Source organism: Canis lupus, chromosome 7 (genome assembly GCF_003254725.2).
Source record: "Canis lupus dingo isolate Sandy chromosome 7, ASM325472v2, whole genome shotgun sequence".
Taxonomy (NCBI): domain Eukaryota; kingdom Metazoa; phylum Chordata; class Mammalia; order Carnivora; family Canidae; genus Canis; species Canis lupus.
The window spans coordinates 20,031,582-20,050,141 of NC_064249.1; the positions used below are offsets into that span (position 1 = coordinate 20,031,582).

Below are 18,560 nucleotides of genomic sequence, written 5' to 3' on the forward strand. Positions count from 1 at the left end.
GGATCGAGTCCCACGTCAGGCTCCACACAGGGAGCCTGCTCTCCCTCTGCCTAGATCTCTGCTTCTCTCCATGTCTCTCATGAATAAATAAAATCTTTTAAAAAATAATGTTGCATTACAATATTTAATAATGTGGGATGTTCACGATTTATATTTGTGACTAAAAAAAACAGGTCACAAACCTGGACCAGAATGATTTTATTTTTATTTAAAAAAGTGGTAGGAGCATCTGGGTTGCACAGTGGGTTAAGCGTCTGCCTTTGGCTCAGGTCATGATCCCACAGTCCTGAGATCAAGCCCCACATTGGGCTCCCTCTCCCTCTGCCTATTGCTCCCCCTGCTTGTACAGTCTCTGTCAAATAAAGTTTTTTTAAAAAAGTCACTTAGAATAATACTTGCTAGCTCCATTCATGTCATTACAAATGGCAAGATTTCATTCTTTTTTATGGTTGAGTAATATTACATAGTATATATGTATACCACATCTTCTTTATCCATTCATCAGTTAATGGACACTTGGGCTGTTTCCATAATTTGGCTATTGTATTAATGCTGCTATGAACATCAGGATGCATATATCCCTTTCAAAATAAGTCAGAAAGACAAATACCATATGATTTTACTCATATGTGGAATTTAAGAAACAAAACAAATGAGCAAAGGGTGGGGGAAGAGGCAAACCAAGAAACAGACTCTTAACTATACAGAACTGATAGTTACCAGAGGGGACGGGGGCAGGGGGATGGGTGAAATAGGTGATGAAGAATAAGGCAGGCACTTGTGATGAGCACTGAGTGTTGTATAGAAGTGTGGCATCACTATATTGTACACCCGAAACTAATATTACACTGTATGTTAGCTAGCTGGAATTTAAATAAAAGACTTAAAGAAGAAAAAAAAGTCAACTTTTTTGGCTGATAAAACTATAGATAATTTTTATTTTCTTCTGTGCTCTCCTGTATTTCAAATCTTCCACAATCAATCTTTTTATTACTTTTGTAATAAGAAAGTTTCAAAAAACAGACACCTGGGTGATATTTAGAAACATGAAAGGGTGGAAGCTTTTTGGAAAGAAGATGCATGAAGCTAAAAGCAGAAAGGAACAGAAGTGACATCTTAGAGGAAAATACTAAAGACCTTTGGCCATATGGTAAAACATAAATACATTTCTGATAAAGATCACAAAACTGGCACAGACACACATAGAAGCCAAGTTTTCAACTGCTTAAATATTTGATAGGTACCTCATCTGACAAAAAGCCAGCCACTACAGAATGTGACTTGCCATACTAAAAATTTCATCAAAACTCACAAGAAAACCGGTAAGGAACAGCTACTTTTAGTTGGTCAGAGAACACAACTTCCAGAGAACTGCATTACTGAACCCATCAAACAGCTTCTGCTGACAGTGACTGTTTAACATACCCAGGTGCTGGACCAGGATACTCTTAAAAGACAGCTGAGCCAGGTCATCAAGTGAAATAAAAAAGCATCCTCCCTTATATGCAATATCAAGTATCATCTAATTCACATAAAACTAACAATTGTTTGGCTGTAGGTGCAAACTAACACACAGCTCTGATTTTTAAATTCATTTAGGACCATACTTTCTTTTATAATTCCAAGTTTACCTACTTTAAACCTCATGCTGAATTTCACAATGATGCTTTCTAATGTGTAAGATAGGAGCAGGGTAGGATGGGGTACTCTTAGATAATATGAAGGCTACAGAATCTACAGCTCCCTAATTACCTTGACCAAACATTCTTATTGGCAATGACCTATTAATGGAAGCAAAGTAACACCACAATTATATGTGATCTGGGACTACACAGACAGGACAGCAGAGGCTTCATTCACTAGAAATATAGCTAATTCATATTCATCCACCCACATTCCCATTCTCATGTAAACTTCCTCAGTGAATATAAAGGATATTTAAGAGAATGTGGTAAAATGATTATTCATATCTTACAAAACAGAGTTTAAATTGTTCTAACCATTTGTTTTGTGAAACAAAGCACAACAATATGCAGAGTGGTATACTAGCAACCAAGCATGGCTCTTTCTCTTAGAGGTGAAAGGTGGAAAAAAAAAAAAAAAAGAGGTGAAAGGTGAAAAAATACTAATACTCATCTTACAAAGGAGAAATTTATTTTTCTTTTAAATAATGTGTCTTTACTACAAAATAGCATATGTCCACTGTAAAAAAACATAAAATACAGATCAAAAAGTCTGTAAATTTATAATTTAAATTTGTTATAGATCTTTTTCTACACTCTTAAGTACATATGCCTGGAGAATTTTGAGTAGGACCACATAGCAAACAGATCTGTAATTTTGAGGAAACGGCAAGTTGAACATTTATAAATAGGATTATGAAGGATCTAGTAATTACATGGAATCTGTCCTGCTAGCAAATTAAAATACATAGTTTAGGAATTAGAGTCCACTCTTTGGAACAAGATTCAAAGAACTCCAATGGCAAAAACTTCAACCAGAAGTGAACTGTGATTAGACTGCATCTATAGGGAATTCTTGGAGCTACAAAATAGAAGGTAAAACTCAGAAAAGAGTATGTACATCCCTCTCACCCTCTCTTGGAGCCAAGCCGAGCAAAGGTCCTAAACCACACATTTAATATCGCCTGGCTCTGGTAGTTACAGATGGCAAGTAAGCATATCAAAAGATATTCAACATCATTTGTCATTAGGGAACTGTAAATTAAAACAATGAGGTAACACTCACTACGTATGTATTAGGCCAAAATCCAAACAGTGACACCACCAAATGCAGGTGAGGATGCTGAAGAACAGGAATTCTCATACACTGCTGTTGGGAATGCAGATGGTACAGCCACTTTGGAGGAGTTTGGTGGTTTCTTCCAAAAGCACTTCCTCTTATTGTATGATCTGGCCATAATGCCTCTTGGTATTTACTCTAAGGAGCTGAAAACTTATGTCCATACAAAAACCTATACATGGATGTTTATAGAAGCTTTATTCACAATTGCCAAAATTTGGATGCAACCAAGATTTCCTTCAGTAAGTATCTCAGTAAAATTATAAGGAATGAAATCAGATTGTGTTCTCTCAACACAATGGGATTAAATTAGAATTCAATAGCATTTCTGAAAAATCCTCAAATGCTTGGATATTAAACAACACACTTCCAAGTAATCCTCCAAGACAGAAAAAAAACACACAGGAAGTTAGAAAAGATTTTAGACTGAATGAAAATGAGAATGTAAAATATCAAAATTTGTGAGATCCAGCTAAGGCAGCACTTAGAAGAAATTTACAGCCTTAAATTTTTACATTAGAAAAGAAAAACCAAAATCAATGGCCAAGAGCAAGAACAGAAAATTAACCAAGTAGAAAGAAGTATCTAATAAAGATAAGCACAGAAATAAATGAAATAGGAAACATAAATACCAATAAAGCCAAAGGCTGATTCTTTGACAAGTAACTGGATAAATTTTTAAATAACAGAAATTCTTTCCAAAAAAAAGAAAAACTTCCAAACTCATTTCAAGAGGCCTGTATTACCGTGATTCCAAAACCAGATAAAAGATTACAAGAAAATTGCAGAATATGTTCTAAAAACATAAACACAAAAATCCTAAACAAGATATTAGCAAATTAAATCCACAATATGTAAAACATAATACATGGTGACTAAGTGAGGTTCACCTAGCATTATAAAATGGGCTTAAAAAAAAAAATAGGGGGATCCCTGGGTGGCGCAGCGGTTTGGCGCCTGCCTTTGGCCCAGGGCGCGATCCTGGAGACCCGGGATGGAGTCCCACGTCGGGCTCCCGGTGCATGGAGCCTGCTTCTCCCTCTGCCTGTGTCTCTGCCTCTCTCTCTCTCTCTCTCTCTCTGTGACTATCATAAATAAATAAAAATTAAAAAAAAAAATAGGGATCCCTGGGTGGCGCAGTGGTTTAGCGCCTGCCTTTGGCCCAGGTCGCGATCCTGGAGACGGGGATCGAATCCCACATCGGGCTCTCGGTGCATGGAGCCTGCTTCTCCCTCTGCCTGTGTCTCTGCCTCTCTCTCTCTCTTTGTGACTATCATAAATAAATAAAAATTAAAAAAAAAGAAAAATAAAATAAAATAAATAAAAATTAAAAAATTAAAAGAAAAATTAAAAAAATAAAAAATAAAATGGGCTTAATATTTTAAAAGTCAATGTAATTTATGATATAAATAGATTAGAAAAGAAAATCCCTATAGAATTCTGACTCCAATTACAACATGTATGTGAGTTTTATCCCATACTCAAGCAATTCTCCAACATCAGCTGGGTATCCCGTACTTCCAAGTCTGACTCCATTTACCTGGCAATACATCAGATTCCACATATCAAGGGCCAAGTCCATATATGAAGGGCTCCCATCGTAATTCCAAGTCCAGGTTGTTACCTGTGCTTCTGATCAAGTTACTATAAATCAGAGGTTCCCATTGTCCCCTCCTTGGGTTCAAATGATTTGCTAGAGCAGCTCACTGAACTCAGAAACATTTTGCTTAGGAGATTACTGATTGATTATAAAACAATAGAACTCTACACCCACAAAAATGAACTCAAAATGGATTAAAATTTGAACATAAGACCTAAAACCATAAAACCCCTAAAAGAAAACATAGATGGTAGGCTCCTTCACATCATTTTGGCAGTGATTTTTTTGGATTTGACACCAAAAGAAAAGGTATCAAAAACAAAAATAAACAAATGGAATTACATCAAATTAAAAAGCTTCTGCACAGCAAAGGAAACCATCAAAAAGTAACCTACTTAATAAGAGAAAAAAAACTACAAATCAAAAAGGTATCTGTACCCCCCATGTTCACCACAGCATTATTTATAATAGCCACAACACGGAGACCACCTAAGCATCCATCAGTGGATAAGTGGCAAAATAATATGGTACAAACACACATACATACACTTACAAATACATACACACACGGAATATTATTCATCCATAAAAAAAAGAAAGAAATCTTGCCATTTGTGACAACATGGATGGACTCTTAGGGCATTATGCTAATGAAAATAAGTCAGAGAAAGATAACCACTGTATGATCTCTTATATGTAGAATCTAAAAAAACAAACAATAACAAAAACTTGAGCTCAGAGATAGAAGAACAGATGGGTGGTATCTGGAGACAGGAGTTTGGGAGTGAGTGAAATAGGTGGAGAGGATCAAAAGGTACAAAATTCCAGTTATAAAAATCCTGGGGGCAGGGAGGCTCCTGGGGGGCTCAGTCACTGAGCAGGGAGCCTTTAGCTCAGGTGATAATCCCAGGGTCCTGGGATCATGCCCAACGTTTGGCTCCTTGTTCACCAGAGAGCCTGTTTCTCCCTTCCCTCTCCCTATAGCTCCCCCTGCTTATGCTAATAAATCTTTTTATACCTTAAAAAAAAAAGTCCTGAGAATACAATGTACAGCATGGCAACTATATTTAATACTGTATATATTAATATATGATTTTATATAACATGTATTATATAATTAATAAGTTATATAAGGGTTAATATAGTATTAATACTGTATTGTAAAACTGAAAATTGCTAAGAGTAAATCTTAAAAGTTCTCATCACAAGAAAAAGAAATTTTAACTGTGTAGTGATGGATGTTAAGCAGACCTATGATCATTTCACATTATATACATATTGAAGCATCATGCTAAATATCTGAAATTTAAAAAAATAAAAAATATCTGAAATTAATATGTTAATTATATCTCAATTTTTTAAAAATCAATAATTTTTTTTAAAAGATATAACTCAGAAACAGTCAGATGAAGGAGATGTATATAGTCAGGTATGTGGGAAAAGGCACAGGGCTCCACACCCTCACTAGGGATGCCTCTCTACCCCCCACCCCCTCCAAATCTCTACTGGTCACTGGCCTAGAAGCTCTTCAAATCCAACACTTTTGGGTTTTTATGGAGGTTTTGCTCCAAAAGCACAACAAACTGACTCACTGGCCCCGGTGAATGAATTCAATATCCAGCCCCTTTCCTCTCCCAGGAGGTTGAGAGTAGGACTGAAAAGTTCTAACCCTCTAATCACATTGTTGCCTCTGACTGGCAACTGGCTCCCATACTTAGGTACTTTCGAAAAATCACTTCATTAACAAATAAAAGACACCTTTGTAGCTCTCATCACTTTAAAAATTCCAAGCATTTTAGGAGCTTTGTGGCAAAAAAGAGAAAGAGAATATATTTTGTATATAGTAAATCACAATATCAATATCACATCCTATAATCATCTTAATGGATGGAGAGTATTTCCACATATATCCATTGAAAAAATTCTCAGAATAGAGGAACAGAAGGGAATTTCCTCAACCTGGTTTCTGGCATTTATGAAAATGGTACAGTTAAAACCATAGTTAATGATGAAAGACTGAATGTTTTCCATTATAATCAGGAACGAGGCAAGAATTCCCACTCTCACCACTTTTTTTAATAAATTTATTTTTTATTGGTGTTCAATTTACCAACATACAGAATAACACCCAGTGCTCATCCCGTCAAGTACCCCCCTCAGTGCCCGTCACCCATTCACCCCCACCCCCCGCCCTCCTCCCCTTCCACCACCCCTAGTTCGTTTCCCAGAGTTAGGAGTCTTTATGTTCTGTCTCCCTTTCTGATATTTCCCACACATTTCTTCTCCCTTCCCTTATATTCCCTTTCACTATTATTTATATTCCCCAAATGAATGAGAACATATAATGTTTGTCCTTCTCCGATTGTCTTACTTCACTCAGCATAATACCCTCCAGTTCCATCCACGTTGAAGCAAATGGTGGGTATTTGTCGTTTCTAATGGCTGAGTAGTATTCCATTGTATACATAGACCACATCTTCTTTATCCACTCATCTTTCGATGGACACCGAGGCTCCTTCCACAGTTCGGCTATTGTGGACATTGCTGCTAGAAACATCGGGGTGCAGGTGTCCCTGCGTTTCATTGCATCTGTATCTTTGGGGTAAATCCCCAACAGTGCAATTGCTGGGTCGTAGGGCAGGTCTATTTTTAACTGTTTGAGGAACCTCCACACAGTTTTCCAGAGTGGCTGCACCAGTTCACATTCCCACCAACAGTGTAAGAGGGTTCCCTTTTCTCCACATCCTCTCCAACATTTGTGGTTTCCTGCCTTGTTAATTTTCCCCATTCTCACTGGTGTGAGGTGGTATCTCATTGTGGTTTTGATTTGTATTTCCCTGATGGCAAGTGATGCAGAGCATTTTCTCATGTGCATGTTGGCCATGTCTATGTCTTCCTCTGTGAGATTTCTGTTCATGTCTTTTGCCCATTTCATGATTGGATTGTTTGTTTCTTTGGTGTTGAGTTTAATAAGTTCTTTATAGATCTTGGAAACTAGCCCTTTATCTGATATGTCATTTGCAAATATCTTCTCCCATTCTGTAGGCTGTCTTAGTTTTGTTGACTGTATCCTTTGCTGTGCAAAGCTTCGTATCTTGATGAAGTCCCAATAGTTCATTTTTGCTTTTGTTTCTTTTGCCTTCGTGGATGTATCTTGCAAGAAGTTACTGTGGCCGAGTTCAAAAAGGGTGTTGCCTGTGTTCTCCTCTAGGATTTTGATGGAATCTTGTCTCACATTTAGATCTTTCATCCATTTTGAGTTTATCTTTGTGTATGGTGAAAGAGAGTGGTCTAGTTTCATTCTTCTGCATGTGGATGTCCAATTTTCCCAGCACCACTTATTAAAGAGACTGTCTTTCTTCCAATGGATAGTCTTTCCTCCTTTATCGAATATTAGTTGACCATAAAGTTCAGGGTCCACTTCTGGGTTCTCTATTCTGTTCCATTGATCTATGTGTCTGTTTTTGTGCCAGTACCACACTGTCTTGATGACCACAGCTTTGTAGTACAACCTGAAATCTGGCATTGTGATGCCCCCAGATACGGTTTTCTTTTTTAAAATTCCCCTGGCTATTCGGGGTCTTTTCTGATTCCACACAAATCTTAAAATAATTCGTTCTAACTCTCTGAAGAAAGTCCATGGTATTTTGATAGGGATTGCATTAAGCGTGTACATTGCCCTGGGTAACATTGACATTTTCACAATATTAATTCTGCCAATCCATGAGCATGGAATATTTTTCCATCTCTTTGTGTCTTCCTCAATTTCTTTCAGAAGTGTTCTATAGTTTTTAGGGTATAGATCCTTTACCTCTTTGGTTAGGTTTATTCCTAGGTATCTTATGCTTTTGGGTGCAATTGTAAATGGGATTGACTCCTTAATTTCTCTTTCTTCAGTCTCATTGTTAGTGTATAGAAATGCCACTGACTTCTGGGCATTGATTTTGTATCCTGCCACGCTACCGAACTGCTGTATGAGTTCTAGCAATCTTGGGGTGGAGGCTTTTGGGTTTTCTTATGTAGAGTATCATGTCATCGGCGAAGAGGGAGAGTTTGACTTCTTCTTTGCCAATTTGAATGCCTTTAATGTCTTTTTGTTGTCTGATTGCTGAGGCTAGGACTTCCAGTACTATGTTGAATAGCAGTGGTGAGAGTGGACATCCCTGTCTTGTTCCTGATCTTAGGGGAAAGGCTCCCAGTGCTTCCCCATTGAGAATGATATTTGCTGCCACTCTCACCACTTCTATGCATTATTATACTAGAGGGCCTGCCTTTCTAAGAAGGAAAAAAAAAAAAGCATATAGACTGAAAAGGAAGTAAAATTGTCTACTCCTAGATGGTATGATGGTCTATGCAGAAACCCCCCCCCCCCACACACACACACAAAAAGAAAAGCAAATCCCAACTCTGGGGTACCTGGGTGGCTCAGGTGGTTAAGCATCTGACTCTTGATTTTCTGGCTCAGGTCATGATCTCAGGGTTCTGGGATCAACCCCCTCCCCCAATCACATCAGGCTCCACGTTCAGCCTGAAGATTTCTCTCCCCTCTCTATGCCCCTCCCCACCACCGTTCTCTCACACACTCTTCTCTAATAAATAATCTTTAAAAAAAAAAATCCCAACTCCACAAAAGAGCTACTAGAATGATTTGAACTACAGAAACGAATTTATCAAGTACCTTGATTCAAGGTTACAAGATACAACGTCAATCTACAAAAAAATCCAATTGATTGTCTATATACTAGCAACATTAACTAGAAAATAAAATACCCATATGAAAAATGTGGGGATAAAGTTTAACAGAAGATATGCAGGCCTTGGGTATTTAAACTATAAAAGAGTACTGAAACATTAAAGACATAACTGGAGAAATATACTATGCTCATGGATCAGCAGGTTCAATATTGCTAAGATAACAATTCTCCCCAAATTTATGTATAGGTCCAATGTAATTCTAATGAAAATCACAAGAGGCATATTTATTTTTGGTAGAAATTAACAATCAAATTAAATTTATATGAAAATGCAAAGAACCTAGAATAGTAAAGCAATCTGAAAAAGAGCAAAGTTGTAAGACTTAACTATATAATTTTAAGATGTTATAAAGCTAGAGTAATCAAGATAGTGTGGTACTGCCAAAAGCACATGTAAATCAGTGGACCAGAAACAGAAAGTCCTGAAACCTACACATATGAGAGGTCAATAGATTTGAAAGAGGTGCCAAAGTAATAAGGTAGTTAGCAAGGAAAACAGTGTTTTTCAAAAAAGAGTGCTAGAGGCATTAGCTATTCATTGCAAAAAACTTTGATCGATATTGGTACCTTATATAAAAATTAACTTGAAATGAATAGAACTAAAAATTAAAATCATAAAACTGGTAGAAGAAAACACAGAACATTTTTGTGACCTTATATTCAACAAAGATTACATAGGCAAGAATCAAAAGAAAAATATAAATAAATTAGATTTCATCACAATTAATGGCTTCTGCTTCACTCAAGACAGAACTAAGGAAATGAGGTAAGTACAGACCAGGAGAAAGCATTTGCAAAACATGTCTCTGGTAAAGGACTTGTACCTATTCATATATAATTCTTCCATATCAACACAAATCTCAATTTTTAAGAATGAGCAAAGGATATAAAGAGACACTTTAATGAAGATTAACAAATGGCAAACATGCATATGAAAAGATGCCCAACATTATTCATCATTAGAGAAATTCCAATTAAAATCATAATGAAATACCACTACAAACCCAAATGATTAGTAATTTTTAAATTGACAATATTAAATGTTAACAAAGATGCAGCTAAAACTCTCATACGTAGCTCATGAGGATGTAAAACCATACAGCCATTTAAGAAGCCAGTTTGGCAATTTCTTATAAAGGCAAACATACACTTACTGAATGACCCAACAATCCTACTTCTAGGTGTTTATCCAAGAGAAATGAACTCTACAGTCATACAAAGTAAAGGCAAATGTTCACAGTAGCTTTATTTACATAAATATCCCAAACAGGAAATAACCCAAATATCATGTAAGGGGAATAGATAACAAATTGAGGCATATCAATACCATGGAATGACAAAGTAACTACTGATGCTTTCTGATGAATCTCAAAAGCATTGTGCTAAGTTAAAGAAGCTAGACACAAAGGCTATATGCTATTTAATTCTATTTAGATGAAACTCTTAAAAAGTCAAACTTACAAAAAGCAGTGGTTTTTATGTCTGTGGCTATAGCTGGGAAGAGACTGACTACAAAGCAGCATAATGGAACTTTTTGAGAATATGGAAATGGTCAGCATCTTGATTTTGATGGTGATTTCCTGACTGGCTATACTGTGAAAACTCAAACTATACATTTTAAATGGATAAATTTTACTGTACATAAATTGTTACCAAAGCTAATTTTTTTTAGTTCTAGAGGAAAGGCACTTTTATGTCTTGAATTTAATTTCCATGTGCTTATGCCGAGCTCTACTTAAATTGTCATCTTGCATGGATTGAGGAGGAAAATGGTAGAGGAGTAAGGGACCCTACTTTCATCTGGTCCCTGGAATTTTCAGCTAGGTAGCTATCAAATCATACTGAACACCTGTGAACTCAACCGGAGATCTAAGAAAAGAATTGCTGCAATTATATAAAGAGAAAAGTGGCCACTTTTTGCAAAGTAGAAAGTGCAGAGAAGAGAATCTGAGGTGATATATTAGAAGATAAGCCCTTGGGTGGGGGGGGGGGGGGGGTTGGCTACCAGAAAGTGATACAGCAGCAGAGCACAAAATGGAACTTTTAGAAATCTGCTCTAGTGGGGAACGTTCCTGCCTGAAAGGTGCTCAGAGGGCAAAATCCTAGGTGAGACAGTGTGGTCTCAGGATGCCCGGGGTCAGAGAAAGAACACAGGTGCCTGCCTGTAGCAGAGTTCCCAAGCATCAGAGCGGGGAAGCCAGCTGCAATCAGCAAGCCCAGGAGTGGGCTTTCAGCTCAGAACTGCCATAAACCACAAATTGTGGCATGAATGGGCAACTGCTCTGTGAGCAGGGGCCCAGCAAGAGGCAGAACCGTGGGGAGACCCCCTCCTTGCCCTGGGAGGAGCAGTGGGGATGCATGCTGCAGGAAGTCTATAAAGTTTGGAGATTGGAAACAGGGTCACATGCCTGAGATAAAAATGCTCAGTCACAGGCAGGGTGAACACGGAGTACAGACAGAAACCAGGGAGACAAGAGTAACTGATCACTTTTCCTGAGAGCGCACTGAAGAGTGGGGGCACAAACTTTCATCTCCAGGGCTAGAGATGGGGGTCCATTTTCATTTCTACCCCCCTCCCCCAAGTGGTACAGAAAGCCTTTAGGGAACAAATGCCACATAGAGAAACCTGAGGCAGTTTACACTGAGCCCTGCCCCACCCCACCCCTCTGGGGGCAAGGGCGGTACAATCCTGACCTGGCCAAAGATACTTGAGAATCAGTACAACAGGCCCTAACCCCAGAAGACCAGGAGGAACATCTGGCTAATACCAAGTTTACTGGTCACACACAACTGCAAAACTCCAGTGCTAGAGTAAAACGGTATATAGAATTCAGGGGGGTTTATTTTCATGATCTTTGTTCTCTCATTCATCTCTTCTTCTCCAGACAGAATGACAAAATGGAAAAACTCATCCCAGAAAAGAGAACAAGAGGCAGTACTAACTGCCAGGGACTTAATCAGTATGGCTATAACTAAGATGTCCGAGCTAGAATTTTTATTTATTTTTTATTTTTTTTAAAGATTTTATTTATTTATTCATGATAGTCACACAAAGAGAGAGAGAGAGAGAGAGAGAGAGAGAGAAAGAGAGGCAGAGACACAGGCAGAGGGAGAAGCAGGCTCCATGCAGGGAGCCCGACGTGGGATTCGATCCCGGGTCTCCAGGATCGTGCCCTGGGCCAAAGGCAGGCGCCAAACCATTGCGCCACCCAGGGATCCCTAGAATTTTTAATAATGATTATAAAGATACTAGCTGGGTTTGAAAAAAGCATAGGAGACATTAGAGAATCTCTTTCTGGAGAAATACAAGAACTAAAATCTAAGCAGGTCGAAATCAAAAAAGGTTTTACTGAGATGCAATCAAAATGGAGGCTCTAGGAACACCTGGGTGGCTCAGCGGTTGAGTGTCTGTCTGCCTTTTGCTCAGGCTGTGATCCTGGGGTCCTGGGATCGAGTTCCACAGGGGATTCCCTGTGGGAAGCCTGCTTCTCCCTCTGCCTATGTCTCTGCCTCTCTGTGTCTCTGATGAAAAATAAAATCTTTAAAAAAAAAAAATGGCTCTGCTAGGATAAACAAAGAAGAATGAATCAGTGATATACAAGATAAGACAGAGAACCATGAAACTGAGAAAAAGAGATAAACTACTAGATCATGAGGGGAGAATTCAAGAGATAAGTGATACTATAAAGTGGAACAATATTAGAATAATTAGGGTCCCAGAGAAAGAGGAAAGAAAGGGGTAGGGAGCATAAGGTGTATAAGAGCAAATTGTGGCAGAGAACTTCCCAAATCTGAAGAAGGAAATAGCCATTGAAGTCCAGGAAGCACAGAGAACCTCCCTCAAAAATCAATAAAAATAGGTTAACACCTCAACGTAATAGTGAAGCTTACAAATTTCAGAGACAAAGAGAAAATCCTTAAAGCAGCTTGAGGGGCAAGAGGTCCTTAACCTACAAAGGAAGAAAGAGATGGCTGGCAGCAGGCCTATTCAGAGAGACCTGGCAGGCCAGAAAGGACTGGCATGATACATTCAGGGTTCTAAATGAGAAAAATACGCAACCAAGAAAACTTTATCCAGTAAGGTTGTCATTTTGAGTAGGAGGAGAGATAAAGAGCTTTCAGGACAATCAGAAACTAAAAGAATTTGTGATCACTAAACCAGCCCCTGCAAGAAATATTAAAGAGGATCCTTTAAGTGAAAAGAGCCCAAAAGCAATATGGACCAGAAAGCAACAAAAACAATAAACAGAAACAGTGACTTTACAGGTAATACAATGGTACTAAATTAAATTCATATCTTTCAATAGTTACTCTGAATGTAAATGAGCTAAATGCTCCAATCGAAAGACACAGGGTATCAGATAAAAAAGCAAGACCCACTGATCTGCTCTGTCTAGAAGAGACTCATTTTAGATCTAAAGATAGCACCAGATTGAAAGTGAAGGGGTAGAGAACCATTTATCATGCTAACGGACATCAAAAGAAATCTGGAAGAAATGGATGGATTCCTAGAAACTTACAAAATACTAGAACTAAAACAGAAAGAAATAAAAAACCTGACAGACCCATAACCAGCAAGGAAATTGAAGCAGTAATCAAAATCTCCCAATAAACAAGAGCGCAGGGCCCAATGTCCTCCCAGGGGAATTCTATCAAACATTTAAAGAATTAATATCTATTCTTTTAAAGCTGTTTCAAAAAAATAGAAACAGCTGCATGAGGCCAGCATACCTTGATCCCAAAACTAGACAAAGATCCCACCAAAATGAAGAATTACAGACCAATATCCCTGATGAACACAGATACAAAATTCTCATCAAGATACTAGCCAATAGGATCCAACAGTACATTAAAAGGATTATTTACCACGACCAAGTGGGATTTATTCCTGGGCTGCAAGGATGGCTCAACATCTACAAATCATTGTGATATATTATATTAATAAAAGAAAGGACAAGAACCCTATGGCCCTCTCAATAGATGCAGAAAAATGCATTTGACAAAGTATAGCATCCCTTCTTAAAATTCTCCACAGTGTAGGCATAGAGGGAACACCCCTCAATATCATAAAAGCCATCTACAAAAACTCCACGGCAAACATTCTCAATGGGGAAAAACTGAGAGCTTTTACCCTAAGGTCAGGAACACAACAGGGATGCCCACTCTTACCACTGTTGTTCAACATAGTACTAAAGGTCCTAGCCTCAGCAAACAGCAAAAAGAAATAAAAGGTATCAGAATAGGTAGAGAAGTCCTCAGATTATCACTCTTCACAGAAGACATGATACTTTATGTGGAAAAACCCAAAAGACTCCCCCCAAAACTGCTAGAACTCAGACAGGAATTCAGCAACATGACAGGATATAAAATTAATGCACAGAAATCAGTTGCATTTCTATACACTAACAATGAGACAGAAGAAGGAGAAATGAAGGGATGCCTGGGTGATTCAGTCAGCTAAATGTCTACCTTCAGCTCAGGTTATAATCCCAAGGTCCTGGGATCAAGACCACATTGGGCTCCCTGCTCAGTGGGGAACCTGCTTCCATCCTCTCCCTTTCCTTCTCCCTCTGCTGCTCTGTCTCTCTAATAATTAAAATCTTTTTTAAAAAGAGAGAGAAATTAAGCAATCAATCCCATTTACAACTGTACCAAAAACCAGAAGATACCTAGGAATAATCCTAACCAAGGAGGTAAAGGATCTGTATTCTGAAAAATACAGAACACTCATGAAACACATTGAGGAAGACATACACAAAAAAAAAAAATGGAAAAACATTCCATGTTCATGGACTGGAAGAATATTGTTAAAATGTCTATGCTTCCCAGAGCAATCTACATATTCAATGCAATCCCTATCAAAGTATCATCAACTTTTTTCACAGAGCTGGAACAAACAATCCTAAAATTTCTTTGGAACCAGAAAAGACCCTGAATAGCCAAAGTAATGTTGAAAAAGAAAACCAAAGCTGTGGCATAACAATTCCAGACTTTAAACTCTATTACAAGGCTGTAATTATCAAGACAGTATGGTACTGGCACAAAAATAGACACATAGATCAATGGAACAGAATATAGAACCCATAAACAGACCCTCAACTCTATCATCAACTAATCTTCAACAAAGCAGGCAAGAATATCCATAAGAAAAAAAGACAGTCTCTTCAACAAATAGTGTTGGGAAAATTGGACAGCCACATGCAGAAGAATGAAACTGGACCATTTTCTTACACCATACCCAAAAATAAACTCAAAATGGATGCAAGACCTAAATGTGAGACAGGAATACATTAAAATCATAGGGGAGAACACAGGCAGCAAACTCTGCGACCTTGGCTGTAGCAACTTCTTGCTAGACACCTCTCCAAAGACAAGGGAAACAAAGGCAAAAATTGATTACCAGGACCTCATCAAGATAAAAAGCTTTTGCATAACAAAGGAAACAATCCACAAAACAAACCACCAACTGAATAGGAGTAGATATTTACAAATGTTTTATCAGATAAAGGGCTAGTATCCAAAAAGCTATAAAGAATTTATCAAACTCAACACCCAAAGAATAATCCAATCAAGAAATGGGAAGACATGAACAGACATTTCTCCAAAGAAGACATACAAATGGCCAACAGACACATGATAAAATGCTCAACATCATCGGGCATCAGGGAAACACAAATCAAAACAATGAGATACCCACCTCACACCAGTCAGATGGGTAAAATTAACAAATCAGGAAATGACAGATGTTGGCAAGGATGCGGAGAAAGGGGAATCCTTTTACACTGTTGGTGGGAACACAAACTGGTACAGCTACTCCGGAAAACAGTATGGAGGTTCCTCAAAAAGTTAAAAATAAAGGGTGCCTGGATGGCTTAATCAGTTAAGCATCTGCCTTCAGCTCAGGTCATGATCCAGGGTCCTGGGATCAAGTCCTGCCTCGGGCTCCCTGCTCAGAGAGCCTGCTTTTCCCTTTCCTTCTCCCTCTCCCTGCCACTTCCCCTGCTTGTATGCATTCTGTCAAATAAATATATATAATCTTTAAATTAAAAAAAAAAAGTTAAAAATAGAGCTACCCTATGACCCAGCAATTACACTTCTAGGTATACAAATGTAGTGATCCAAAGGGGCACCTGAACCCCAATGATGATAGCAGCAATGTCCACAGTAGCCAAACTACAGAAAGAGCCCAGATGTCTATCAACAGATGAATGGATAAAGAAGATGTGATATATTCTCATTCTCTCTCTCACACACACACACACACACACACACACGAACACACACAGGAATATTACTCAGCCATCAAAAAATGAAAGCTTGCCACTTGCAATGATGTGGATGGAACTAGAAGATACTTTGAAAAGTAAAATGTCAATTGGAAAAAGATAATTATATGATTTTACTCATACATGGAATTTGAGAAACAAAACAGCATAGAGGAACATAGAGGAAGGAATGGAAAAATAAAACAAGACATAATCAGAGAGGAAGACAAACTAAGAAACTGAACCATAGGAAACAAATTGAGGGATGCTAGAGGGGACAGAGTGGGGGAATGGGGTAACTGGATGATGGGCATTAAGGAAGGCGCTTGATGTAATGAGCACTGAGTGTTATATAAGACTGATGAATCACTGAACTCTACCTCTGAAATAATACACATTATACATGTTAATTGAATTTAAATAAAATATAATTTTTAAAAATGAAAAAAGTTGCTATCTTGCTAATTTAATGAGCTTTTGTTGGTTATATTCTAGTAGCTTTTATTCAAAAATCCTTCATTGTATACATAATCAAAAAAAAAAAAATACCAGCACTGCAGTGCTCAGGGCCAACCATTCAAGTAACGATATTCATGAGTTAAAGTTGCAAATACACTTTCAGGATTTTGGTGAGAAGCTGGAACTAGAGAGAGATTTGGGGGTCATCTGCAGAAAATACAAGTATCCCTCGCTTTTCAAAAGTTCACACTATGCCACTTTGTTTTTATGAAGGATATTGGGTTAGTTCTTGTTTTTGCTAACCCAAAGAATCAAAAGAGGATTTTCACTTTTAGCAAAAAAAAAAAAAAAAAAAGGCCAAAAGTGAAAACAGCATCCAGCATTTGTTTTTCAGTGAGTAGTTATAGAGGCAGTGTGAGCCTGAGCAAGAATGGCACTGCCAACCTCCTCCTGCAAGAACTATATTGAGCTTCAAACCGCCATAGCTTTCAACTGTGCTTTATCTCCACAATTAGCAAGATGTGTACTTAAGGTATCAGAAAAACCATTAGCAAGATATGTCATAAGGTATCAGAAAAGCCCACTAGAGATTATTTTGAAGGTCTGGGTATGCTCAAAATGTTTTCCATATAAATTAATGGTAATTGCTTCTTTGCTTTGTTTACACCATTTCAACTTTGACGGGTTTCAGAGGAACACTACTTTCAAACAGGAGAGGAAACCTATTGTAGAAATCATATGAATTGATAAAACTGCTCTTTTCTCACTGCCACCTCTTATTAGCTAATAATCCCCAAAACCATAGAAAATGCTGAAGTTAAATCTGAAATGACTTGAATTTTAAAAGATGAGCTTTTCCATCAGATCTAAGTAATAAAAAAAAAAAAACACTGAATTTAAACACATTTTTGGTGTATTTATAACCCCAAATCAGATAACTTACCTGGTTTAATTTTTCAGTGTGATTCAGCCTTGAAGTCTCTACTACATTTGACTTAAAAGTCTTTTCTGCATTCAATATTTGCTTTGGTGGTTCCATGTTTGAAGTAGGTTGTGAAAAGCAAGCCTTTGCAACTGGGGAGCCTGTGGAGTATGAGCCTTGTTGTTTCATTCTAAAAGGCTGGGTAAACATTTTACCTCCTTTTGTGAATAAAAAGAAAAGCAGAGAAAAGTTATCACAATTTCTACTTTATTTTCTGGTAGTTTTTTTTTTTTAATTTTTTTTCAATTTTTATTTATTTATGATAGAGAGAGAGAGAGAGAGAGAGGCAGAGACATAGGCAGAGGGATAAGCAGGCTCCATGCACCGGGAGCCTGATGTGGGATTCGATCCCGGGTCTCCAGGATCATGCCCTGGGCCAAAGGCAGGCGCCAAACCGCTGTGCCACCCAGGGATCCCTATTTTCTGGTAGTTATATAAAGAGGCTACTGTGACCTAACTGTCCTCAACTTGGAAATAACTAAGGAAAGTATGCTTATATTTTCATATTGTCAAATAAAATTTACATACAATGGGAAAAAGGAGTCAGCTATAGAAGAAAACCATGAGGCTCATAAGTATGTTACTGAAAAGGTTGGGGCTACCTAAAAACTCCACTTAAGGCCACCTGAGTATAATTAGAGGCAAGTTTCAATAGGTAAAAACCCAAAAAGCTGTATCCTGCTTAGGAGGCCACAAAG

At 37.9% G+C, this 18,560-nt stretch overlaps 1 protein-coding gene across 5 annotated transcripts in view; it reads right to left on the reverse strand.

The window, feature by feature from the left end:
- The window catches only part of TDRD5 (tudor domain containing 5), a 108,798-nt gene that overhangs the window by 80,855 nt on the left and 9,383 nt on the right, over positions 1-18,560 (reverse strand). For all 5 annotated transcript variants that reach the window (XM_049112177.1, XM_025430141.3, XM_025430138.3 and 2 more), the window contains exon 4: positions 17,824-18,020. In XM_049112177.1, coding sequence (XP_048968134.1) covers positions 17,824-18,020 — 197 coding nt within the window. The remainder of the gene's footprint in view (positions 1-17,823; positions 18,021-18,560) is intronic.